The 26,212-nt window shown below is 41.1% G+C and overlaps 3 protein-coding genes and 1 non-coding gene across 7 annotated transcripts in view; 1 reads left to right on the top strand and 3 right to left on the bottom strand.

Moving 5' to 3' along the window:
• Ide (Insulin degrading metalloproteinase) overlaps positions 1–14,299 on the bottom strand; it is a 39,897-nt gene extending 25,598 nt beyond the window's left edge. For 2 of the 3 annotated variants that reach the window (XM_073087081.1, XM_073087083.1), the window contains exons 1-11: positions 13,946–14,299; positions 11,554–11,739; positions 9,712–9,800; positions 8,502–8,587; positions 7,176–7,297; positions 5,923–6,092; positions 5,481–5,603; positions 4,063–4,265; positions 3,465–3,550; positions 2,054–2,168; positions 56–193 (exon numbers count right to left, since the gene is read on the bottom strand). In XM_073087081.1, the coding sequence (XP_072943182.1) occupies positions 56–193; positions 2,054–2,168; positions 3,465–3,550; positions 4,063–4,265; positions 5,481–5,603; positions 5,923–6,092; positions 7,176–7,297; positions 8,502–8,587; positions 9,712–9,800; positions 11,554–11,708 (1,287 nt within the window). In that variant the 5' untranslated portion in view covers positions 11,709–11,739; positions 13,946–14,299. The remainder of the gene's footprint in view (positions 1–55; positions 194–2,053; positions 2,169–3,464; positions 3,551–4,062; positions 4,266–5,480; positions 5,604–5,922; positions 6,093–7,175; positions 7,298–8,501; positions 8,588–9,711; positions 9,801–11,553; positions 11,740–13,945) is intronic. The other variant, XM_073087082.1, reaches the window with a different exon arrangement.
• LOC140752896 (U6atac minor spliceosomal RNA) lies at positions 11,083–11,173 on the top strand. The gene has a single exon (XR_012103495.1). It is a non-coding gene; the product is annotated as a U6atac minor spliceosomal RNA (small nuclear RNA).
• Positions 14,300–15,748: 1,449 nt separating the features above from the next.
• On the bottom strand, positions 15,749–25,053 carry LOC140752765 (DNA-dependent protein kinase catalytic subunit-like). 2 transcript variants are annotated; one of them, XM_073087115.1, is made up of 7 exons: positions 24,634–25,053; positions 24,175–24,280; positions 23,420–23,523; positions 20,719–20,871; positions 19,047–19,156; positions 18,184–18,348; positions 15,749–17,623 (listed from the first exon to the last, which is right to left on the bottom strand). In XM_073087115.1, the coding sequence occupies exons 2-7, from the start codon at positions 24,222–24,224 to the stop codon at positions 17,546–17,548; spliced, it is 660 nt and encodes a 219-aa protein (XP_072943216.1). In that variant the 5' UTR covers positions 24,225–24,280; positions 24,634–25,053; the 3' UTR covers positions 15,749–17,545. The 2 variants fall into 2 exon arrangements, with proteins under 2 accessions (XP_072943216.1, XP_072943214.1); XM_073087113.1 differs by having other exon boundaries at positions 24,175–24,286; positions 24,634–25,050.
• Positions 25,054–25,742: 689 nt separating this feature from the next.
• Positions 25,743–26,212, bottom strand: part of LOC140752707 (uncharacterized) — a 60,119-nt gene continuing 59,649 nt past the window's right edge. The window contains exon 53 of the mRNA XM_073087040.1: positions 25,743–25,934. Coding sequence (XP_072943141.1) covers positions 25,743–25,934 — 192 coding nt within the window. The remainder of the gene's footprint in view (positions 25,935–26,212) is intronic.

Here is a 26,212-nt window from a genome sequence, read left to right as displayed (position 1 = left end):
GACGGTAGTGCCAGAGTCAAACCACGAGGGTTCCACCACCCAACCATCAGCTCACCTGCAACAGATGCACATGTCCAGTGACCAGGCTCCTTGGCTCCTGGGTGTCCTTGAAGCGGAACTCCATCGCCATGAGGTCGCGCTGCTCCTCCCACACCCACCGCTGGGCACCTTCGCGACGCACCATCGCTATGTACTGGACATACATTATACATCTATGAGACTTGTATCTTTGTAAGAAACCATATGAATTAATTAAAACAAAAAAAGACAATTGTTATTTTCCAATTACAAACCAAAATAAAATATGTATACCATCTGCCCGAACGGTCCTGCGTTCTAGAAACTCTGAATGTATGAGTGTAAAAATATATAATAAATTACCTAATAATATAAAAGAATTAAAATGTAACATGTTTAAAAAAACACTACGTAGTTGGCTAGTTGAAAAATGCTTTTATGCACTAGAAGAATTTATCCAATAAACAATCTCTTATATTTATGATAAAATGTGTAATATAAATAATAATATAATAATTTTATGTATCAGTTTTCTAATGTATATCTTAATGTAAGTTATTATTTAATTCTAATTCTAATTGACTCAATTTGTACGCCACCATATGGCAAATGTGAGATTCTTATATGTCTGTAACCAACATTGTAACCACATTGCAACAAATAAAGATATTTCATTTCATTTCATTAACATTACGATAATTAAAGAAATGTAATAAAATATACCCTATAGCACTCCTGAATAGTGTAGCTTTCTGATTGTGAAAGAATTTCCCTGAGGATGTTGATAAGGACAATGGTACAAAATTATTAAAATCGCGTATTGTCATCAGTTTTTGATAATTCTTCAAAACTTTGAATCAAACTGAACGTTCAAAGTGGATAGAAATCGGGTTCAAAGATTCCGTTACATAGTTACATACATACATACATACAGCCCAAGCTAATAAAAGCGTGTTAAAAATGGATGAAATGTATTAAAACATAATTCAAAAAGAAAAATCTCGTCTGCTTGTAAATATAGCTTGTGTCACTCTCCCACAATTTAGACGAATCCAACGACACCTCATATGTTTATCCGTCAAGCCGTAAGCTGCAGCGTGACAAAGAATATGACATACATACATACGCTCGTAACACATTACCCTCCGCATTCGGGTAACCGGTCGACTTCTTAAGTTATATTTATTGTAGAATGTGTTGCCGACTGTGATAATGATGACTCATATGTCTCCACGAGCTTTTGCCCGCGGCTTTGCTCGCGTTACGAAGTAATATTTTCATTCCCTATTTTATCCCCTTGGGGGTAGAATTGATCAAAATCTTTTCTTCGCGGATGCCTACGTCATAACATCTACCTGCATGCCAAATTTCAGCCCGATCCGTCCAGTGGTTTGGGCTGTGCGTTGATAGATCACTATGTCAGTCAGTCACCTTTGAGTTATATATATTTAGATTACATTCAAACCGGAACACAGCAGCGCTTAACACTGCTGTTATAACAGAAATAGGTGTGACTATGGTGCCGGAGTCGAACCACAGAGGGTTTTTTTATATTCACAACTAAACGATGAGGTTGCTATATAGGTTGACGTGCTATGCCTATGACCATTTGCAACACCAGAGGAGTCCTCAATGCATCGCCGGGTATGGAAGAAACTTTTTTACTCCATTTTTTGAAGAGCTCCATGTCATAGTGCTCCGGGAATACCTCAGAAGGACGTTCATTCCACATCTTGCACGTTCGTGGCAAAAACACCCGTTGATAGTGTACAGCCAAATAATCACACAGTTTTTTTTTATAATATAAGAGTAGCAGACGAGCACGCAGTCCACCTGATGGTAAGTGGCTACTGCCGCTCATGGACATCTGCAATCAACCACTGATAGGATTAGATATTCCTACCTGAGGTCGACCACAGATGCGCCGCTACCCCTGAGGACTAAGCTGGAACGCCTCGGAAAAGGATGTCTACAAAAACAAAAACAAAAAGTCTGTCTACAAACGAAAACAGTTTATAAATAATGATAGATTCACCTGAAACACAAGCTCCACGATCTCGTCAATGTGCTCTGTTCCCTTTTCAGTGAGGTCCACTTGGACCCCGAAGAAGCCGAACCCCCGGGCCCCTATCCGGGTACCCCCCACCAAACTGAAAGTTATAAAAAACGTATGTGTATTTGTTTTTTTATTTAATAAATCCACAGCTTCATTTATTTTTAACTAGCAGTACCCGCGGCTTCGCCCGTTTCTTGTTCAATCGTAATAAAATATAATACTCCTATAACACTCCTGAATAGTGTAGCTTTCTGATTGTGAAAGAATTTTCATGATCGGTTCAGTATTTCTGAAGATTAGCCCTTACGAACAAACAATCAAAGTTACAAACATGACTTGTTTATGATCTTCTTATATATAAAATTCTCGTGTCACAATGTTAGTTGCCGTACTCATCAGAGACGGCTTTACCGATTTTCACCAAATTTTATATGCATATTCAATGGGTCTGAGAATCGGCTACTATCTCATTTTCATACCCGTAAGTGTTTACGTTTTACGGTAAAATATGTACATTTTAATAATAATATGTAATAGGTACTCACGATACGCGGTTTTAATGTATGTTATGGCAAAAATAAATTAAAACCGCGTATCGCGAGTACCCGTTACATATTGAAGAGCAAAGAGAAATTAAAACCGCGTATCGCGAGTACCCGTTACATATTGAAGAGCAAAGAGAAATTAAAACCGCGTATCGCGAGTACCCGTTACATATTGAAGAGCAAAGAGAAATTAAAACCGCGTATCGCGAGTACCCGTTACATATTGAAGAGCAAAGAGAAATTAAAACCGCGTATCGCGAGTACCCGTTACACATTGAAGAGCAAAGAGAAATTAAAACCGCGTATCGCGAGTACCCGTTACATATTGAAGAGCAAAGAGAAATTAAAACCGCGTATCGCGAGTACCCGTTACATATTGAAGAGCAAAGAGAAATTAAAACCGCGTATCGCGAGTACCCGTTACATATTGAAGAGCAAAGAGAAATTAAAACCGCGTATCGCGAGTACCCGTTACATATTGAAGAGCAAAGAGAAATTGAAACCGTGTATCGCGAGTACCCGTTACGTATTGAAGAGAAAACAGAAATTAAAACAGCGTATCGTGAGTACCCGTTACGTATTGAAATATTTTAATTTCACGATATTAAATCACAAAAATATGTGTACTTATGTATAGTCCGCGCCAAACTGCTACTCCGCTCTGAAGTTGTTGCGAGCAGGTGTAGTCATACAATTTGCTATGGCGACGCGATTCATTTCTATATTCAGAGCGGACTAGCAGTTTAACGCGGACTATACACGCGCAAGAAATTATACTTCTTTTTTGAATTGGGGTTGATGGTTGAATAGGGGATGAAAGTGTGTCAGAAATAAATAATAAGTACCTGTTACACCATCCCTTCGCTTTCAGAGCCGACAGCAAGCTCCCCGGCCCTTCGTGGCCCAGCAAATGGGAGAGGTAGTGTCCAGGCTGATTTAAACAGAATATTACTATAATGTGCGTATTCATTTTCTAATACAGAAATTCTATAATATAAGAGTAGTATAATTTATTTACCAAGAGAAATACTATAAAAATAAATTGAATGAAATATATATTGAAAATTAATACTTTGGTGGTAGCCTTTTCTATAAAACTTGCATTGACTAGAAGATGGTAGAACCCTTTGTGGTACGACTCCGGCGGCACCACCGTCACACCTGTTTCCGTTATAACAGCAGTGTTAAGCGCTGCTGTGTTCTGGTTTGAAGTGTGGTAAGAGATATACTTATCCGAGGCGTTCCAGGTTAGTCCTCAGGAGTAGCGGAACGCCTCGGAAAAGCATGTCTCCCTTACCACATCCTTCAAACCGGAACGCAGCGCCTAACACTGCTGTTATTAGGCAGAAATAGGTGTTGCGGTGGTGCCGCCGGAGTCGTACCACAAAGGGTTCTCTATGAGGTGTGAGGGGGATTTGAAGGGGGGGGGGGCTAACAACTCACCCCACTCTTATAGTGCTTCCTGGTATCCGGGATAGGGAAGTCGATGGACAGCGAGCGGAGATCCTTGACGGGCAGGCAGTAGGCTCGCTTGCGGCGCCGCCCCTCCGGGTAGGGGTGCTGCGGCCAGCTGGGCGCCCTGGTGCCCCGGTCCGCCACTTGCGTGAACAGCGGCGCCACTAGCGCCTCCAGCTCGCTTAGGGTCTCTAGACGTGAAGGGGTGTCAATATCATCATCGACTTGGGAGTTTTTTTTTATTTGAACCTGACGATAAAGCGGACGTGCTACCTGATGGAAAGCAGTCAACGTCGCCTATGGACATTTGCAACACCAGAGGAGTCGCCAATGCATAGCCGGCTTTGAAGGAGAGCTCTTTTTTCACCTTTTTTAATTTAAGTAAAAGATTAAAGTCGTTTGTCCACCGCACGGTCACCGAGCCGATACCGAGAACGAGATTATTTCGGGCCGATTTCAATATGTCGTGACGGCGATAGTTTGTCCACCGCGACCGATATCGGCGGTTTATTTTGTTCCAGATGACACGCGTGTGACGGCAGTGTATGGACAAGTTCCGTGTTTCATATTGCCGGCACATCGACCCGTCAACATCTCGGTGCCGATTTAGCGGTCACGCCGATCTACTCACAATATCGGCTGCCGGGATGACGGTGCTCGAGTGACGGACGTGCGGTGGACAAGCGGCTATAGTAAATGTATGTGCGCTACTTCGGCGGCGTCATTGATTATCTGTATCGGCTCGGTGACGGTGGCGGTGGACAAACAGCGTATGGGAGGAGTCATAATTGTCATAAATCTTTATTTGCTAAATAAGGTACAATGGTTGTTAACGCAGAGTATAATAGCTTTTTATTTTGCCTTTAAGGCGTGCAAACACAGTCAACATGACAAAATAATTTCCAATATCTAATATATAAATATCTCGTGTCACAATTTTCGTTGCCATACTCCTCCGAAACGGCTTGACCGATTTTGATGAAATTTTTTGTGCTTATCTGGTATCTATGAGAATCGGCCAACATCTATTTTTCATCCCCCTAAGTGATAAGGGTTGTTCACCCTTAACATTTTTTTATTTATATGGCAACACGACATTTGTCGGGTCAGCTAGTTATTTTATAATATTAAATAACAAATTGTCAGATTAGTATACAAAGAAATAATTATTACCTATCTACGTATATATAGATTTCAAATATTATTTATCATGCAATTAATTAATATAATAATAATACATTCATAAATTGTCAAAAAATCTTTTAGGCTGAAAAATTTTAGGAATAATCTACTTTGAATAAAATATTTCTGATTTGGTTTTTTTGTGAAAATCTTCAAAATTTTCATTAACATGGTACTTTTTTCAAAATTACGCAAATTGTCCAAGATTACCAAGTGGCTCTGACCTTTGCCCACCACGACGAGCGTCATGATGCTGGCGGAGTACCACTGCTTGTGGAACTTGAGGAGTTCCTTCCTCACGTCAATGCCTTTCTGTTTTGGTATCGTTTCGAGCGTGTCCCGGTTACCTGCAACGGAAAAGTTAAAGGTATGTAGAACTAGTATGGTTCGAGCAGGAGTAGTCCGCGCCAAACTGCTAGTCCGCTCCGAATATAGAAACGAGTCGCGTCGCAACAGCAAATCGCAGACATTATCGGGATGAAGTGTGTGTGTGTGTGTGTGTGTGTATGCGTGTGTCTGTGTGTGTCTGGATGTGAGTGTGCGTGGGTCTCTCTCTTTCTCTCTCACACACAGTATATGTGTGTGTGTGTGTGTGTGTGTGTGTGTGTGTGTGTGTGTGTGTGTGTGTGTGTGTGTGTGTGTGTGTGTGTGTGTGTGTGTACATACCGGTGCCGAACTTGTGGTACGGATGGTCGGGGTCCGCGGTGCTCTTGTTGAGCTGGTCCAGCCGCCACGTGTCCGAGGCGGCGTTCTTCTCGTGCTCAGAGTTCACCGCGCTCAGCTCCCTACCGGTGGCCGATTCCGTGAACAGCGGCGATATGAAGAACTGGGCGAAACTGATGGGAAAGTCACATTACACGCAAGACCATGAGCAGTGAAGGTGGTAGAGGCCTTTGTGGTTCGACGGCGGCACCACCGTCACACCTATTTGTGCTATAACAGCAGTGTAACGCTGCTGTGTTCCGGTTTGAAATGTGGTAAGGGAGACATACTTTTTCGAGGCGTTCCAGCTTAGTCCTCAGAGGTAGCGGCGCTTGTAGCCGACATCAGGTAGGAATATATAATTGTATCTGGGTTTGATTACAGATATCGATACGGCAGTAGCCACTTACCATCAGGCGGACTGCATGACTGCATGATGCGGATGCATCCTCTGTCACTCCTATATTATAAAAAACAAATCGGTCTGATACGTCACATTGACAGCTGCCAATGAAAATTATGACACTTTTGACAACTGTTCCATGCACCATGCCACAATAGGAATGGCGATTCTTTCAAAAAAAGATCGATTCGAATTGAAGTGTGCGAAATCATTTTACAAGAAAATCGTAAATCAAGGTATTTGTAATTCCAATCAGCGCCCCTAGCGGATTGTATCAGAACTATAATGTCAGTAACGTAACATTAAATGTATATTTGACAAAATGGCGCTTTATGTTTTGTATCTCTTTTTTTGCGAACATGTGAGGCAGACAAAAATACTTGAGCACTTACTTATTGTGACGTTTACTCAGTCTACTGAAGCAAACGGAACAGAATAATGTATTGAGTAAACGTAACGTAAAATTGTGGGATGTTTTGAAAACTCATGGTAAGGGTACTGAACGATCGACTTTTCAAAAATCTATATTTTTCGATTTGTTTTTGAATATGTATTTTCAATATAACCAACCATGTAATGGATGGACCAAACAATCACTAAAATACGTATCCGTCAGCGAAAACTGTATATATCAAGATGGCCGACTGCAGTATTTTATACTTTTATTTAATTGAAAATATAATAAATCCTATTTTTTTTTAAACTGTAATTTTTGAGAAACCTTTCAATATATTGTTTTCTAAAATCATTTATTCTTTGATTTTTTTAATACTGTCATCATGCCTATTGGGGCCCCCAGGACCCCACCACTCACATGTCCAGCGCCTTGCCAAGATGGTCGGGCAGCACATCGAAGTAATACGTCGTGTGGTCGGACGACGTCGAGGCGTTCGAAGAGCCACCGTGCTCCGACAGGAACTTGTTGTATTCGTTCTCCTGTGGGATACGTCATGTGTTAGAACCAGCTTTCTCGAACCTACCTATTTGTCGGTATTTGTACCGATTTTGGCCCAGTCCTACCGAAATGCATTGCATTGCATGCATTTTTCCACGATTTTAGATAATGTAAATTATCCCGATTAAATATAAATTAAATTTTAAGAACTTGTTAACAAATTAAAACATTCCTGATAATTTAGAACTATTTTGGGATGAAGTCAGTTTACTAAATTGATTGATAGATAATCTGTGAAATATAAAAAAAGGGTCGCCAAAATTTAATATTGTATTATGGTAGGGGAGCCCAGGATGCTAAATGTGTAGAAACTCGAGCGTCATTGGGACCTATACGATTTTTCTTATGTCTGACGATTTGAAAAAAAATTTGTATGAGAATGTATGAAGAATAATGTATTTTCCTAAAAATGAGCCTTTTCCTTTAGTTTGTGATGCATAATAATACAGGATGTTTTTTTTTTTTCAAAATGACTTTTTTTCACTACTTCGACGTGTGGTAATTGGCAGATTATGATGTTTCCCCTTTCTAGCATTGTTTCCTATTGATTAAAAAGAAAATTGACCGCGCTCGGGCATGTCCAGTGATCGATGTTTTTGATTCTGCAAACCCCCCGACACAGAAAGCTCATTTATGGCTTAGGATACTCTACAGGGTGTAAGGTATCTCCCATATCTTAGTCTGACGCGCTCGAAACACTTCCGAAATCCCCTCTTGGGCTCCCCAACTATTGCCGTGTTGTATACCGATCTTGGGTACGAATAGAGATTTTAGTGGGCAACTCTACCGATTTCCTTTATTTTCGATCAAGAACCCTGGTTAGAACCGGCCAAGTATGAGTCGACGTACATGGAGGGTCCCAACTTCCTTCAGAGTCGAACCCTCTGTGGTGCCACTCCGGTGACACCACCGCCACACCTGTTTCTGTTATAACAGCAGTGTAGCGCTGCTGTATTCCGGTTTGAAGGGTGTGGTAAGAGATACTTTTCCGAGGCGTTCCAGCTTAGTCCTAAGGGGTAGCGGCGCATGTGTTGCCGACCTCGGATAGGAATCTAATCTTATCTGGAGTTGATTACTGATGTTCATACGGCAGTAGCCACTTACCATCAGGTGGACTGCATGCTCATCTGCTACTCTTATATTATAAAATAGACAGTAATGGGTGGTAAGATACAAGCTACATACCTCAGGATATTTCTCTGTCCCAAGAAACAACATATGCTCACAGAAGTGAGCCAAGCCCGGCAGCTCATCTGGATCGCTGAGATATCCTGGAAGAAGTAAACTTTACTGAACAACCCTCTGTGGTGCGACCCCGGCACCACCGTCACACCTGTTTCTGTTATAACAGCAGTGTGGTAAGAGACATTTGTTGTGGACGTTCCAGCTTAGTCCTAAGTAGCAATGCTTGGGACCGATCTCTGGTAAGACTAATCTTATCTGGGGTTGATTACAGCTGTCCAAACGACAGTAGCTTAATAGGTGGACTGCATGCTTGTCTGCTACTCCTATATTATTAATACTACTAAAGATATTTTTTTAGTTTTTACCACCCTTTTATTAGTTTGATCTGTACCCATAACGGAATCTTTGAACTCGATTTTAACCCACTTTGAACGGTCCGATTAATTTAAAATTTTGAACAATTATCAAGAACCGATGACAATACACGATTTTAATAATTTCATCCCATTCTCCTCATCAGGATCGTCAGGAATCAGGATTAACGATTTTCCTTGTGCGATTACGCCACGCTAACGTGGTTTGTAGTTTTTAAACTATAATATATTCTTTACCTTTATGACTACTGCTCAAAGTATGTTAAATTCGACTTCAAAGATTCCATTACATACCCAGATACATACATACAGGTCAAGCTAATAAAAGTATAGTAGAAAAGTCGTAGGTAGTCGGTCGTTCAAGAAATAATGATAGTTTTAAAACTAAATACCACGCTAAAATCATACAAGGAAAATCAAATCAAAACCAAATTTGAAGGGTGTGGTAAGGGAGACAGACTTTTCCGAGGCGTTCCAGCTTAGTCCTTAGGGGTAGCGGCGCATCTGTGGCCGACCTCAGGCAGGAATATCTAATCCTATCTGGGGTTGATTACAAATGTCCATGGGCGGCAGTAGTCACTTACCATACATGCTCGCCTGCTACTCTTATATTATAAAAAAAAAGTTAATCCTGACGATCCTGATGAGAAGAATAGGACTAAATTAAAATCATGTTTTGTCATCGGTTCTCGGTGTCAAAATTTTAAATTAATCGGACCGTTCAAAGTGGGTAAAAATCGAGTTCAAAGATTCCGTTACATACATACATACATAGATACCGGTCAAGCTAATAAAAGCAAAGGAAATATATACAATTTGATTTTAATATAACATACCGACATTGACGTCCATTGCCGCGGCAGATTTATCTGTAGTTGGGTCACTGACCAGCAAGACCTTCAACCCATTAGTCAACTGGAGACCTCTGTAACAAAAGAAAACTTGGAAATGTATGTGTTCATAGATTTTCTGAAATTTCTCCCCTTAGGGAGAAAAGAGAAGAATAAATTTCTACCCAATTTATCCAATTGGGTTGAATGGGTAGAACCCTTTGTGGTTCGACTCCGGCGGCACGACCGCCACACCTATTTTTGCCTAATAACAGCAGTAAGAGGCACTGCTGTGTTCCGTTTTGAAGCGTGTGGTAAGGAAGACATAGTTTGCCGGGTCAGCTAGTTGTGTAATATAGCAGCAGACGAGGATGGTGTCCATCTGATGGTAAGTGGTTACTGCCGCCCATGGACATCTGTAATCAACTGTATCAAGGACGGCCTAAGTAGCCGCCGTGATAACAGAGGGGCTCGAAAACTCACAGGATCTATGTCAATCAATGTTTTGGCTACCAGAGCTTCAAGAAATTTATAACTTCAAGAAATGAAGTCGCTAGAACCCTTCGTGGTTCGACTCCTGCGGCAGCACCGCCACACCTATTTTTGCCTCCTAACAGTGTTTAGCGCTGCTGTGTTCCGTTTTGAAGGGTGTGGTAAGGGAGACATACTATTCCGAGGCGTTCCAGCTTAGTCATCAGGGGCAGCGGCGCATCTGAGGCCGACCTCAGGTAGAAATATCTAATCCTATCTGGGATTGATTACAAATGTCCTTACGGCAGTAGCTTACCATCAGGTGGTCTGCATGCTCGTCTGCTACTCCTATATTATAAAAAAAAAGGTATTCTCCCTTTCAAACCTATAATTAGTATTTAATAGACCGCGCCAAACTTCTAGTCCGCTCTGAAGTAGTACTCGAGAGGGGCGGGGGGTGCCGGGGGGTAGGCACTATCTTCGTGCCGCTAATATCTACAATTAGCTATTCGACGCGACTCGTTTCTATATTCAGAACGGACTAGCAGTTTGACGCAGACTATACCCCCTCAGGAGCGGAATTTCCCAAATGTCTTTTCTCACACTTTATAAAATAGAATATAGATAACAGTGATAGCATAGTGGTTAAGAAACTCGGCCTCTTAATCGAAGGGTCTGAGGTTCAAATCCAAAACACGCAACTCTGATTTTTCACAGTTATGTGCGTATTAGAAATTTACTATCACTTGCTTACACAATGAAAGAAAACCTCATGAGGAAACCTGCACACCTGTCAAGGGTATGTGAAGTCTACCAATACGCACTTGTCCAGCGGTGGACTATGGCCTAATCCTCATACTGAGAGACCCGTGCCCAGCAGTGGGACAGTGATGGGTTGATGATGATGAGCCTATTGAAAGGAGAGACAGTTAGCACTCCCCTTGACAAGGAATGAACATACAAATGATTAAGGGCACATTCTTGACCACATTTTTTTTGTCCCTGTAGTTCCGGGACTAGAATAGGGCTACGGTATCCCCTGCCTGTCGTAAGAGGCGACTAAAAGGGGGCTTTCGGGGTTTGCGGCGGCATGTGTGGTCGCATGCCGGCGAAAACACCAGATGTGCGGGAGGAGCGTAAAGTGCTCCCCCAAGGGCAGAGCCTGACCAGCGCTTGGAGGACTCCGGTTGTGTTCCATTGGAGATCCCGGAGTTCTCCACCAAGCGCTGAGGACGGCCACCGGGGGAATTTTAATGCGGTAAAAATCCCACATAACCCGGCGTCGCTCCCACGTCGTCGGGTACCTTTTGAAGGTTTCCCCCTCGAAAACAAAAAAAAAAAGGTTGATGATGATGATATAATTAAAATACAACCCACCTATACTCCCGTTTGTCTTCAGCGGACTTGATGATATTGTCATATCGCTTCAGAACGCCGGTAGTGACGCCATCGCTGCCGCCCGGACCCCGACTGTCCGTAGGGCTCCGCCCCGCGCGCCCCGGCGACTGCCGAGCGCACTGCGTCACCGTCATCCCGGAGTGGTTCCGTTGGGAGTATATACAACTGGAAATAGAATAAATAGTCACATGAGACAGGACAAAATTGAGCGTTTTTGAGCGTGTCTTCTTCTTATATATAAAATTCTCGTGTCACAAATTTAGTTACCGTACTCCTCCGAAAGGCTTACCGATTTTCACCAAATTTTATATGCATATTCAGTAGGTCTGAGAATCGGCTACTATCTATTTTTCATACACCTAAGTGATAAGGGGTTGTTCACCTTTAACATTTTTTTTATTTGCATGGCAACACAACGTTTGCTGGGTCAGCTCGTTATTTATAATATAGGAGTAGCAGACGAGCATGTCCCACCTGATGGTAAGCTAGTACCGTATGGACATCTGTAATAATCCCAGATAGGATATTAGATTAGATATTCCTACCTGAGGTCGGACACAAGCGCCGCTATCCCTGAGGACTAAGCTGAAACGCCTCGGAAAAGTATGTCTCTTACCACACTTCAAACCAGAACACAGCAGCACTACACTGCTGTTATGAGGCATAAATAGGTATGGCGGTGGTGCCGTCGCAGTCGAACCACAGAGAGTTCTACCACCTTAAAAGTTGTAAAAGATTGGCCAAGTGCAATTTGAACACACACGGAGGGTTCTGTACCACCAAATTTACATTTATTGACGTGACAATGTCTTATAATTTGATGGAGCGGGCTGCATGCACCAAAAAACATGACTCATGCGGCGTTACCTCGCTCTGAGGCGTTCCATTTAAGGCTTGAAGTGCAAGTGAGAGCGCTGAACGAGCGACAAAGAGGCACAATCGGCCTTCGACATGTGTCTCTCTCTCACTTGAGTGAGCGATGCGTCCACGTGGACTTCTATACAATTACATTTAGATGTTTTCGTCAAGTATGAAGTGCAGTGAAAAGTGAATGTGCTGTCAATTGTAAATAAAAACAAATAAAATATCTATCATATAAATATAATGTCTATCAAACAAATAAAATTAAAATTTTCTTTTGAAAAATGCAACCATTCCATCAATATTTTCTTATGTCGTTGTCACGTTAGTTATGTAATGCGTCGGGATGGAGCAGCCAGGATACAGAAAGACCGAATTACTTATATAAACGTATTTAATCAACACAGAATATTACATGTTTTGGATTAAATCTAACCTAAATTAAAACTAACTATCCTAAGTGGTGACTTGCTGGGGCAATGTTAGCGCCCAGAGTGAATTCCCATGTTCGGGACTATACAGTGGAAACGGAGCGGTGGTGCGGAGTCAGCGTTCCCACGGCACGGCGGTGGTGCAGGATCAGATGTCTTCTTGATAATTTTGTTTAAGGCGAATTTCTAACTATGGTGATTAAGGCCAATATATAACACGTTCAACTATCATCAGTAAACAGACTTTATAGACAACCAATTTTTTTTTATTTCTAGTATTTTGTAGGCGATGCTCTATGCATTTTAATAATTATTCCACTATGAAGGTTTTAATGTATATTTCTTTTTAACACATTCTTATGTATATTGTTTTTATATCATTCCTTCCTTCAAACGTTGTCATTAAATTTTCATTGGTTCTTCTGGCTTTTCCTATTAATGTTCCTCAAATTCCACTAAAGCCTTCTACATGCCTATCACCTATATATTTGTTACCCATTTATTTTCAAGATTTCGTTAGTTATTATTTGTTGTTATAGCGGCCACCGTTATACATACTCTATAAAACTTTCAAGTATCTATCTATTACAGTTCAAGAGATAGAGCCCTGTGACAGACGGACAGACAGCGGAGCCTTAGTAATAGGGTTGTTCAAAATTGTTTAAAATTATGAATTAACCTGATTGTTCAAAGTGGCCGTAAATTATTTCAAAGATTCCATTACATACAGGTCATATATACACATATTGACATACACATTTTGAAGGTGGTAGAATCCTTTGTGGTTCGACTCCGGCGGCAGCACCACCGGAGTAACCCAACCCAATCTGTAATTGACTCCAGAGAGGATTAGATATTCCTACCTGAGGCCGACACAGCGCCGCTACCCCTGAGGACTAAGTGGGAACGCTTCCGTTAAATATGTATCCCTTACCACACCCTTCAAATAGGTGTGACGGTGGTGCCGCCGGAGTCGAACCACAAAAGGTTCTACCACCTTCAGAATAGATGTAGAGATGGTGCCTCCGGAGAAAAACAAAGGTACATTCAACTTATCAATCAGATTTTAAAAATCTTACCTCTAAATGTGATGCTGAATTAATATAATTAAAAAACAAACTAAAAACACAACACAGGCACTAATCTACGTAAATTCACGTTAGCACACATACAAAGAAAATACATAAATGCGAATAACTTTTTAAATCAATACTCTTAAGTTGAGCATAAGCCTAACCTATTATAAGGGCGATACGAAACTGTTGGTGAAATACTGTGGAATCCCACCAAAAGAAGTCTCCTAGATGCCAGCTTGAATATTTTGTTAAATACTCAATTTATTAATCACAACTTATTTGTCGAAAGTAATCAAATATTGTGCAATTCTAAATGACATGACATAATCTGCATTCTGAGTGCTGACGTTGACAATTGACATACATCAACTGATGTTGAGCTTTTGACATATTGTTTTTTTTTATTGTTTTATTGGGGATTAGACAAAAACGATACAGCTCCAAAATAGGGAATATGCACATTTTTATTTTATTTTTTTAAATCACTTATCACTTCGTTTTAACAAAGTAAAAAATATAAACAATGTTATTAGTGTTTCTACATAAAACACTATCATTTGAAATACACAAAATGTGTTTGAAATGATAGTGTTTATCACATTAAAATCTATTATAATATTATAAAGATAGGTGAATGTTAACAACATTTAAGTTATGATCAGTTAAATATTTCTGAGTTTGACCTGTTTATCCATTTTTGCATTTTTTTGGTAAATAGTCTGATTGTGCTTTGACAAAACTATTTTCAATCATTGTTTTTGTTTATTCCTAATAATACTATGTAGTAAAATCGTACTAGGTAATAAAATTACTGCAGGAATATAAATAATAACAATTTTTCTCTCAAACAGTATGAATATCGACGCCGATAAACATCGTAACACGCTGTGTGACGTCATGTTTCGATTCAACCAATGGCAATGCGTTTTGCAAATATGAATTTCGCTCGCATAATTTACCATTTTTGATTAAAGTTTTAATCAATTTGGTACGAACTAAAGAAAAAATAATTGTTTAGATGTAATTTAAGGACCATAGAGTACTGACGAAAAAATAACAAAAATCTAAATCACATGCATATTCCCTATAACGCCAAATTTAAGGGTCGTATACCACTCGTCAAATATCTTTGTCCAAGATTTCTTTATAATTTGCGACGTTGGATTTTTTAAGCAAAAAATATTTGATCAAATATCGGTATTGCTAGTAAGTTAGATGAAGTCATCTGATGCATCAGAATGGAATACAACCCTAAGACAAATTCTATAAGAAATCTAAATAATCTTCCTATACTTTTTATTTCTAGGATAAAACAGGCACACATAATGCCTTCAATCTTTACTAAGATAAAAACACTTTTAACGTATTATATCCTATGGTTAATACTTATTTCTAAATTTTACGTGACTCAATCTCCACGATTATCTATCTATACTAATATAATAATGAATAGGCTCAAAAACTACTGGACCGATTTTAAAAATTCTGTCACCATTCCGAATGATGAAGACGAAATTAAAACGTGACGTGTTCAGTAAAATCTGGAGTCGGCCACAGGCGCGCCGCTACCCCTGAGGACTAAGCTAGAACGCCTCGGAAGTCTGTCTCCCTTACCACACCCTTCAAACCGGAACACAGCAGCGCCTAACACTGCAGTTATTAGGTAGAAATAGGTGTGGCGGTGGTGCCGCCGGAGTCGAACCACAAAGGGTTCTACCACCTTCAAATCTGTCTTGAGCAACAATACGTAATACTATTTTATCGACCTGCGTACATTTCAACAGATGAAGTAAATAAAAAATGGTGTTAATCTCAAATTATTTATTCATAGAGATTTATTAACCTTAATCGAATACAAAAATAATTCTATAATTATAAGTAAACAGCCATATTTTCGTCTTAATTTTAATTTTAACAAATATCACAAATATTCCAAACACAATAAATACATTTATTATATTTTAAAATGTTTTAATACTGTTTTTGAAACACGACAATAAGATTTATGAAACGAATATTTTTTCTTTACTTTTATAATCAGACTGAGAAATCTTCGCATCGCGACTATCGCATAGAGAAGCATTTCCCAGCCTTTTCCAGTCCACGGACCCTTAGGATATCAAGCACAGTTTTCACGGACCCCTTAATAAAATAAACAGCAAAAAACGGATTAGGTATTTATTTTTGTTATTACAGATACTTTTTTATACGTTTTGCGGCCCTTTTGCACTTAATGAGCGATTTATGTATGGTCCAGAGATGACACCGCGGACCCCCATACATATACTCGCGGACCCCAGGGTTCCGCGGACCACAGGTTGGGAAACGCAGGCATAGATGTATAACAGCATGCAAAATTAATATGCGTCCACTATAAACCACTCAAAATATATATATACAGGGTGAATTTTTCAAACGGGCCTTCAGGGCCAAATCCAAATTAATTTGTCACATAACATTACTTCCCAGAATTTGATCCTTATAAGCGACACTATTAAATAGTGGAATAATATAGAGGGTGTAATTTTTTTCAAAATGAACTCGTTCGATTCCCGGCTAAGGAAAAAGATATTTTAAGAAACGAATGATGCAGTTTTAGTTTTTATCAAAATCGGCCTCGTAACTCCTTTCAGCATTTTTCGCTAATCCTTATAGTTTCGGATTTGGCCCTGAAGGCCCGTTTGAAAAATTCACCCTGTATATATTTCATTACAATTACCGCACCCTATCTTAAATCTTATACAAGGTTTACTTTCATACGACAATAAATTTAAACCACATGAACCTATCCATCTCCCAAGCTTCCAAACAAATTTTCAATCAAATAATAGTACTTTAGACAGGATTTTTTGCATTTTTCAAATTTTCTACACGCTTTGTGTAATCGCAAAAACATTATAAATCGAGACGTAATAAAATTACAATGTTGCAAAGTCGTCAAATTAAGGAAATGCATATTGTACCTTATTCCTAAGACATAAGGATCACACTCTCAACAAAAGATTTTACGTCACGACACTGCGCTGTTGCCGCTCTTATCAAAGACGAGCTTTTACCCGCGGCTTCGCTCGCGTTACGAAGTAATATTATTAACTAAGAAGATTTATACAAACTTTCATCCCCTATTTTATCCCCTTGGGGGTAGAATTGATCAAAATCCTTTCTTAGCGGATGCCTACGTCATAACATCTACCTGCATGCCGAATTTCAGCCCGATCCGTCCAGTGGTTTGGCTGTGCGTTGATAGATCACTATGTCAGCCAGTCACCTTTGAGTTATATATATTTAGATGAGTAAACAGATGTTTATAAATGGCGTTCTACTTCTACCCCATTACTATTATTAAGCTTGTTTTAAATTCGATGTTAAGTGTTGTTTAATTATTGTAATACGTTCCAAGAAAGGAGTAGACTTGTGTTTTCATTAAACTAAATTCAAACTAAATTAATGAATATATCACTGCAACACTTACATTTATAATTTAAAATACTTCACAGTGAAATTATGTCACAAATAAAATAAAAAAAAATAGACACAAAAATAGAAACACATTCAATCTATAACATAACGTGCCCACGTGTGGGAAGGTGCCCAGCAGTGGGCCTACAGCCAGGGTTCCCACTTAAGCCTGGTGACACTCAATATTCTTGGATCCGTCGACTGACGAAGCAAACAGGATACCTGTAGAGAAAAATAAAAAAAAAACTAGTAAAATATTATAAAAAAAAACTTTAGCTCCATTTCTTTCATCGTGGTAGAACCCTTTGTGGTTCGACTCCGGCGGCACCACCGCCACACCTATTTCTTCCTAATAACAGCAGTGTTAGGCGCTGCTGTGTTCCGGTTTGAAGTGTGGTAAGGGAGACAGACTTTTCCGAGGCGTTCCAGCTTAGTCCTCCGGGGTAGCGCCGCATCTGAGGCCGATCTCAGGTAGGAATATCTAATCCTATCTAGGGTTGATTACAGATGTCCATGTGCGGCAGTAGCCACTTACAATCAGGTGGACTGCATGCTCGTCTGCTACTCCTATATTATAAAAAAAAAGTGTAACGCTGCTGTGTTACGGTTTAAAAGTGGTAAGAGGCATACTTAGGCGTTCCAACTCAATCCTCAGTAGCAACGGTTATTGACCTCAGATAGAATTGTAATCTTATCTGAGGTTGATTACAGATGTCCATACGGCAGTATCTTACCATTAGGCAGTGCATGCTAGTCTTCTACTCCTATATTATAGAACATACCTGTTCTTCCACGGAGTACGATTCCTTATTTTCAAAATCTTGAAACACTTCATCGAGTAGCTCTATATACTTCTCTTTGTATTTAACATTCGATTTTCGCAGAACATCCTTCGTTATTTGGTAAGAGAGACGGGTGCCTTGGAGTAAACCTCTCATGTACATCATCTGAAAATAAATAAAAAAAGTGTTTAAATATCTTAATCTTAACTAACATTATAAGTGCAAATATTTTTTTTCATAATATAGAAGTAGCAGACGAGCATGCAGTCCACCTGATGGTAAGTGGCTACTGCCGCCCATGGACATCTGTAATCAACCCGAGATAGGATTAGATATTCCTATCTAAGGCTACAGATGCGCCGCTACCCCTGAGGACTAAGCTGGAACGCCTCGGAAAAGTCTCTCCCTTACCACACTTTAAACCGGAACACAGCAGCGCCTAAAATTGCTGTTATGCAGAAATAGGTGTGACGGTGGTGCCGCCGGAGAATTAGGGATGGCGATCTAGGATCTATTCATTGGAGAATCGATTGTTGGACCAACAATTCGATTATATTAATCGATATTAGTGAGGATTGAATCGTAAACTATGCACTTGATCAAGTGAGGATCTTTAGCAAAGTTGTTGTCCATGAGCCCACGAAGCTTTCAGAGGTGGTACGACCAATTTTCGCCAGATGGCGCCACTTTCATTCCAATGAAGGTACGAATTTTCAGTTTTATGTATGTTATGTATGTCATATTATTTTCATTTAAACGCGGGCGAAGCCGCGGGCAAAAACTAGTAACGAAATAAATATCAGTGCTCATTTGGAATCTTTGTTTCATTGCGTTTGCTTCCCTTTGGACCCTTGGACACTTACCTTCTCCTGGCGATCCTCCCTCCACGCGAACGACACCTCCAACACCGCCAACAACAGGGTACTGTTGTTTCTCAGACGTTGCACGATCTTCTGTAGTTTGCTCTCTAGTACTGCAGAAGAATTATTAGGTTAGTTTTTATAATATAGGAGTAGCAGACGAGCATGCAGTCCACTTGATGGTAAGCGATGCCGTATGGACATCTGTAATCAATCCAAGATAGGATTAGATATTCCTACCGGAGTCGGCCACAAGCGCCGTTACCTTAAGGACTAAGCTGGAACGCCTCTAAGTATGCCACCTTCACACCTATTTCTGTTATAACAGCAGAGTTAAGCACTACTGTGTGAATTTGAATTGTGGTAAGAGGCATACTTAGAGGCGTTCCAGCTTAGTCCTCAGGGGTAGCGGCGCTTGTGGCCGACCTCAGGTCGGAATATCTAATCCTATCTGGTGGTTGTAAGAAACTCAAGTGAGAGAGTAAGAGAAGAGTGAGTGAAGTGGAGTGAGTGAGTGAGCGAGTCCACGTTGTGTGTGTGTGTGTGTGTGTGTGTGTGTGTGTGTGTGTGTGTGTGTGTGTGTGTGTGTGTGCGACACCGACCCCCAGCTCGCAGGCGGCCAGCAGGCTCCTCGTGAGCCGCGCGCACGGCAGCTCCCCCGCGCCGTGTGTGTGTGTGTGTGTGTGTGTGTGTGTGTGTGTGTGTGTGTGTGTGTGTGTGTGTGTGTGTGTGTGTGTGTGTGTGTGTGTGCGACACCGACCCCCCGGCTCGCAGGCGGCCAGCAGGCTCCTCGTGAGCCGCGCGCACGGCAGCTCCCCCGCGCCGTGTGTGTGTGTGTGTGTGTGTGTGTGTGTGTGTGTGTGTGTGTGTGTGTGTGTGCGACACCGACCCCCCAGCTCGCAGGCGGCCAGCAGGCTCCTCGTGAGCCGCGCGCACGGCAGCTCCCCCGCGCCGTGTGTGTGTGTGTGTGTGTGTGTGTGTGTGTGTGTGTGTGTGTGTGTGTGTGTGTGTGTGTGCGACACCGACCCCCCAGCTCGCAGGCGGCCAGCAGGCTCCTCGTGAGCCGCGCGCACGGCAGCTCCCCCGCGCCGTGTGTGTGTGTGTGTGTGTGTGTGTGTGTGTGTGTGTGTGTGTGTGTGTGTGTGTGTGTGTGTGTGTGTGTGTGTGCGACACCGACCCCCCAGCTCGCAGGCGGCCAGCAGGCTCCTCGTGAGCCGCGCGCACGGCAGCTCCCCCGCGCCGTGTGTGTGTGTGTGTGTGTGTGTGTGTGTGTGTGTGCGACACCGACCCCCCAGCTCGCAGGCGGCCAGCAGGCTCCTCGTGAGCCGCGCGCACGGCAGCTCCCCCGCGCCGTGTGTGTGTGTGTGTGTGTGTGTGTGTGTGTGTGTGTGTGTGTGTGTGTGCGACACCGACCCCCCAGCTCGCAGGCGGCCAGCAGGCTCCTCGTGAGCCGCGCGCACGGCAGCTCCCCCGCGCCGTGTGTGTGTGTGTGTGTGTGTGTGTGTGTGTGTGTGTGTGTGTGTGTGTGTGTGTGTGTGTGCGACACCGACCCCCCAGCTCGCAGGCGGCCAGCAGGCTCCTCGTGAGCCGCGCGCACGGCAGCTCCCCCGCGCCGTGTGTGTGTGTGTGTGTGTGTGTGTGTGTGTGTGTGTGTGTGTGTGTGTGCGACACCGACCCCCCAGCTCGCAGGCGGCCAGCAGGCTCCTCGTGAGCCGCGCGCACGGCAGCTCCCCCGCGCCGTACTGCAGCGCGCCGCCCCAGTCGATGTTGCACACGGTGCCGTCCGCGTAGTTGTACATTATGTTCTCCAAGTGTCGATCGCCAACGCCTGTGACATATGACACAAATCAGACACAAAAAATATAAAAATAGTTAAAAAAATTATAGATATTAAAAATGGATGTGTGTGTGTGATCTGTATAAAAGGTGTACAAGAATTTATAAAAAAATAAATAACGTTATGAAATGTAATACAAAAAATAAACGAACATTAATATAAAAAAAATATTAAACATAAATTAATCTAAAAATAAATTTAAAATCGAAATCAAAATTCAAAAGTAATTAACATCAATAAAAGTCGAAAACTAACATCAAAATAAAAATGTCCAATTATACACATACACAATCACAACGTGACAACCAATAGAAACAAACAAAATAAAAAGAACTGAACCATGATAAAAAAATAACTGGTTTTACTCCGGGAGTGCCAGCAGAAGTGAAAACTTTTGAAACCTGGCCTGAATAATCTTATACAGGGTGAATTTTTAAAACGGGCCTTCAGGGCCAAATCCGAAACTATAAGGATTAGCGAAAAATGCTGAAAGGAGTTACGAGGCCGATTTTGATAAAAACTAAAACTACGTCATTACTTTTTTAAAATAACTTTTTCCCTAGCCGGGAATCGAACGAGTTCATTTTGAAAAAAAATGCACCCTCTATATTATTTCACTATCTGATAGTGTTGCTTATAAGGATCAAAATCTGGAAAGTAATGATAAATGACAAACTAAAGGAAAAGCCTCAGTTTTAAGAAAATACATATTTTTTCATATTAATTTGGCAGTTAAGTTCCCGCCATTCATCAATTTAAACATTTCGTGTATTAACATTTTTTTGGCTCAATGTTTCTAATCATTCGAAATGGACGTTTTGTTTCCCAATAATTTATATTTTTATGTCCGACTCAGCTAATGTTATTTTTAGGACCATTAAAATAGATTTACTTGCTATGGGCGGAGTTTCGTTTAATACAGATGTAAAGTTGACAATTTGCGAGAATTACTTTTTAGTGTCAAATCCGAGTGATTACTAAAAAAAGAGATATAGAAAATCATATTTAACGTTGAAACGAAGTTATAAACAACAAACAATAATAATTTACTATTTAATCAGTTATCTATTTTCATTTAAAAATAAATCCCAAAAACGGCGGTAACTTATTTGCCAAAATATTACTTTCTCATACTTAGCCGTATGTCATAGTCATAACATCAAATAATTAGTTGATTAACCAACAAATTCTTCAATGGTATGACTTATGTCTGAAAGAACTATACATAAATCATTTGTTATGTATAATCCTTAAGCATTATATGCCAATATATGGAAAAATACGTATTTTCTTCAAAATTTTCCTTTTCCTTTAATTTGTCACATATCATTACTTCCCAGAATTTGATCCTTATAAGCGAAACTATCAGATAGTGGAATAATATAGAGGTGTCATTTTTTTCAAAATGAACTCGTTCGATTCCCGGCTAAGGAAAAAAATATTTTAAAAAACTAATGATGCAGTTTTAGTTTTTATCAAAATCGGCCTCGTAACTCCTTTCAGCATTTTTCGCTAATCCTTATAGTTTCGGATTTGGCCCTGAAGGCCCGTTTTAAAAATTCACCCTGTATATAAAATTCTCGTGTCACAATGTTAGTTACCGTACTCCTCCGAAACGGCTTTACCGATTTTCAACAAATTTTATATGCATATTCAGTAGGTCTGAGAATCGGCTACTATCTATTTTTCATACCCCTAAGTGATAAGGGTTGTTCACCTTTAACATTTTTTTATTTATATGGCAACACAACGTTTGGCGGGTGAGCTAGTAACATATAAAAAATAAAAAAAGAAACGGACACCCATTGACATATTTTTTCTATGCTGACACCGGATGACATCTAGACTTTTGCAGTTTGCTTTGCCGTCTTATGAATTTTCGATCAGGCCACGCGAGTTTAATATTTCTTACCGATCACATATAGTGCATGTCGGCGAGTTCCCATTACCGCACTTATTTGGTTCCATATTAATAAAATGAACGAAACGACTTCAATATGAGAATCACTTTTATTCATTTTTATTTATAATTCGGGCAGAGTAACGGCTTACACGACTGATTAAATGCGAATGAACCACGCTCTACCAGCGCGTGGACTTAAATACTACTCGAGTGACAAACAGCCTAAGAACTACCCTCTCACATCACTTGTTTTATTATAACAAGTGACGTGATTCACAATAAATTTAACTATTAATAAAATAACATTATATTGTAAATATTGTTTTAAAAATACGAGAATAAATATTTTAATATTATTATAATTTATATAATTTATTTGGTATGACTAACAAAGTGTTTTGAAGTACTACCGGAAGTCGTCCATATTTTAATCTAAATATTAATTCCACATTGACAATCAAAATTAACATGATAAATATTAATAAAATGCCTCGCCGCCCATATACACAACGATGCTAAAGCAGTTTTCACTTCAAAAGTTACATTAAAAAAGTTTTGACCAAAAAAAGCACACACACAGAAAAACAAACATTTAGGAATCAAAAATAAAAATCCAAAAAAGAAAAATGTTCTTACCTAACAACCAGTTGACGACAGTGATGCCACTCAATGATTCGACGAATCTAGATTTTTTTGATATAAAATCTTCTAGATTTGCACTGTTTCGCTCTATTGCTGACCTGAAATAAATACATAAATAAATAAATAACTTTTTTTTTATATGTCGGAGCAAATACGGCAGTTCTCCTATTATAAAATGAAATGATTAAACACCTGAGGTAAAACTACCTGCATCTTAAATAGGAAAACAAGTGCACATGCGCCGGTCCTATAATAATGGCCGTACTGGCGACATCGGGGCATTACTTCTCGAGCTGTGGAACAGTGCGGACCTCCTTACGACGTCGTTATGCTGCCCGAAGAATAAACGAAGCTTTACAATTCTGGTGTGGTTTGCTTTCGAAGGTTTGAACGTGAGTCATCATCAACACAACAATTGTGACGTCAGCGGTTCTGACGTCACGCCTTTTAACCTCTTTTACTCCGTTATATATAATATAAGAGTAGCAGACGAGCATGCAGTCCACCTGATGGTAAGTGGCTACTGCCGCCCATGGACATCTGTAATCAACCCCAGATAGGATTACATATTCCTACCTGAAGTCGATCACAGATGCGCCACTCTACCCCGAGCTGGAACGCCTCGGAAAAGTATGTCTCCCTTATCACACTTCAAACCAGAACACAGCAGCGCTTGACACTGCTGTTATAACAGAAACAGGTGCGACGGTGGTGCCGCCTACCTACAAAATGTAATAATAAAAACTTACCTCAAAAGAGTAGCGGGCACCTTAGAACAACATTGTTCAAATTGTTCCATTGCGTTCTTCCTCGACAGAATCTGATTGTCGTTACGTGGTACCGAAGATGATATAGCTGCAACTAAATAAATTATAATGAAAATAACAAAAACCTACGCTTTTCTATTTTTTATATAGGAGAAACAGACCATACGGAAGTAGCTTACCATGATTATACAAAATGATGTGCGTATTAGAAATTAATTATCTAGTTTGAAAGATGAAGGAAAATATTGTGAGGAAACCTGGATACCTGAGAAATTAAAAAAAAATAGTTGTCAAAGGTATGTGAAGTCTACCAATACTCACTTGTCCAGCGCGGTGGACTATGACCTAATCCTCATTCTGAGACCCGTGCCCAGTAGTGGGACAGTGATGGGTTGATGATGATGATGATAATGATGATGATGATGATGGAACATCACTTACCGCCTGCTTCATCCGAGCTCAATATTAGATTCCTGACTCTGTCGTGATGCTCCAAGTATTGTATGAGGCCGCAGTCTTCGCTCAGTTGAGTTACCTCGTATGAAATAATATAATAAATAATTAAAATGTTGAATGGCAAGATATAAATAGAAGAAAGAGGAAGATGTAAGACAATATTTGAAGGTGGTCGAACCCTTTGTGAACATCTGTAATCAACCCCAGATAGGACATTCCTACCTGTGATCGGCTCCAGATGTGCCGCTACCCCTGAGGACTAAGTTGAATCGCCTCGGAAAAGTCTGTCTCCCTTACCACACTTCAAACCAGAACACAGCAGCGCTTAACACTGCTGTTATAACAGAAACAGGTGTGACGGTGATGCCGCCGGAGTCGAATCACAAAGGATTCTACCACCTTTGAGTAAGTAAAAAGTAAGATAATACTGTAGTCCATTTACCCAGTCCCCCCTGACGCGTGTGCCCCCCAGCAGCGCGAGCGCCCCACTACAGCGACCCCCCGCGGCGTCCCCCCGCAAAGTCAAGACACCAAACAATGGGGAAGAAGGAGAGAGAGAGGAATGAGAGGGGGGAAGAAAGAGAGCGTTAAGACTATACTATAATCTAGTCCACTCACCCAGTACCCCCGCAACGTCAAACAATGGGGGAGAAACAGATAAGGAAAGGGGAAGGAGGGGAGGGGAGGGGGGAGAAGAAAAGGGGGAAGAAAGAGCATTACCTAAGTGAGTCCCTACCGCAGTGCACTCACCCAGTACCCCTCGCAGCGGCAAGATACCAAACAATGGGGGGAGAAAGAGAGAAAGGAGAGGGGGGAAGAAGGAGAGGGGGAAGAGAGAGCATTAATCAAGTCCCTACCGCAGCGCACACACCCAGTACCCCCCGGCGCGTGTGCCGCCGCAACGTCAAACAATGGGGGAGAAAGAGAGAAGGAAAGAAAGAAGGAGAGGAGGAAGAAAGAGCATTAATCAAGTCCCTACTCCAGCGCACTCACCCAGTACCCCCCGGCGCGTGTGCCGTCGCAACGTCAAACAATGGGGGAGAAAGAGAGAAGGAGAGAAAGAAGGAGAGGGGAAGAGAGCGTTAATCAAGTCCCTACTCCAGCGCACTCACCCAGTACCCCCCGGCGCGTGTCTCCCCCAGCAGGGCGAGCGCCGCACTACAGCGCCCCCCCGCAGCGTCCCCCCGCAGCGGCTCCCCGCCCTTCACCAGGCGGCGCTGCACCCGCCCGCCCACAGACACCGTCAGCACCGCCGCGCGACGCACAGAGTCCGTGTATATTGACACCTGGTGTTGTGGATACGCTATAGTCTGATACATAATTAGATGTCCAATATGTAAACAAACAAAAGTCACTGTCAAAATTAACAAGAAACAAAAGCTTCAACAAACTCAACGAAAAACGAAAACTTTACGATTATTCACAATTTAACAAACTCGCTATGAAAACGATAATACATTCGAGTTCGATTACAATCACGAAAATGAATAATCAGCTACGAAACTTAAAATGACGGCACAAGAAATGTTTTGGGTTCCGATTGTGTTACCATTATCACATTTTA

The sequence above is a fragment of the Epargyreus clarus genome, unplaced genomic scaffold (genome assembly GCF_041222505.1).
Source record: "Epargyreus clarus isolate Ecla_fem2 unplaced genomic scaffold, WU_Ecla_fem_2.2 ptg000025l, whole genome shotgun sequence".
In the NCBI taxonomy this organism is placed as follows: Eukaryota; Metazoa; Arthropoda; class Insecta; order Lepidoptera; family Hesperiidae; genus Epargyreus; species Epargyreus clarus.
Note: the sequence above shows the minus strand (reverse complement) of the source record. Positions and strands in the feature narration are given on the sequence as shown.

Bases quoted from the DNA above. Each gene is read 5' to 3' on its own strand.
- LOC140752765 (XM_073087115.1), bottom strand. From the start codon at position 24,224: ATGGAACAATTTGAACAATGTTGTTCTAAGGTGCCCGCTACTCTTTTG. The intron at 23,524-24,174 runs GTAAGTTTTTAT...TATTTATTTCAG, and splicing joins GTGCCCGCTACTCTTTTGAG to GTCAGCAATAGAGCGAAACA. The intron at 20,872-23,419 runs GTAAGAACATTT...CATATGTCACAG, and splicing joins TGTCGTCAACTGGTTGTTAG to GCGTTGGCGATCGACACTTG.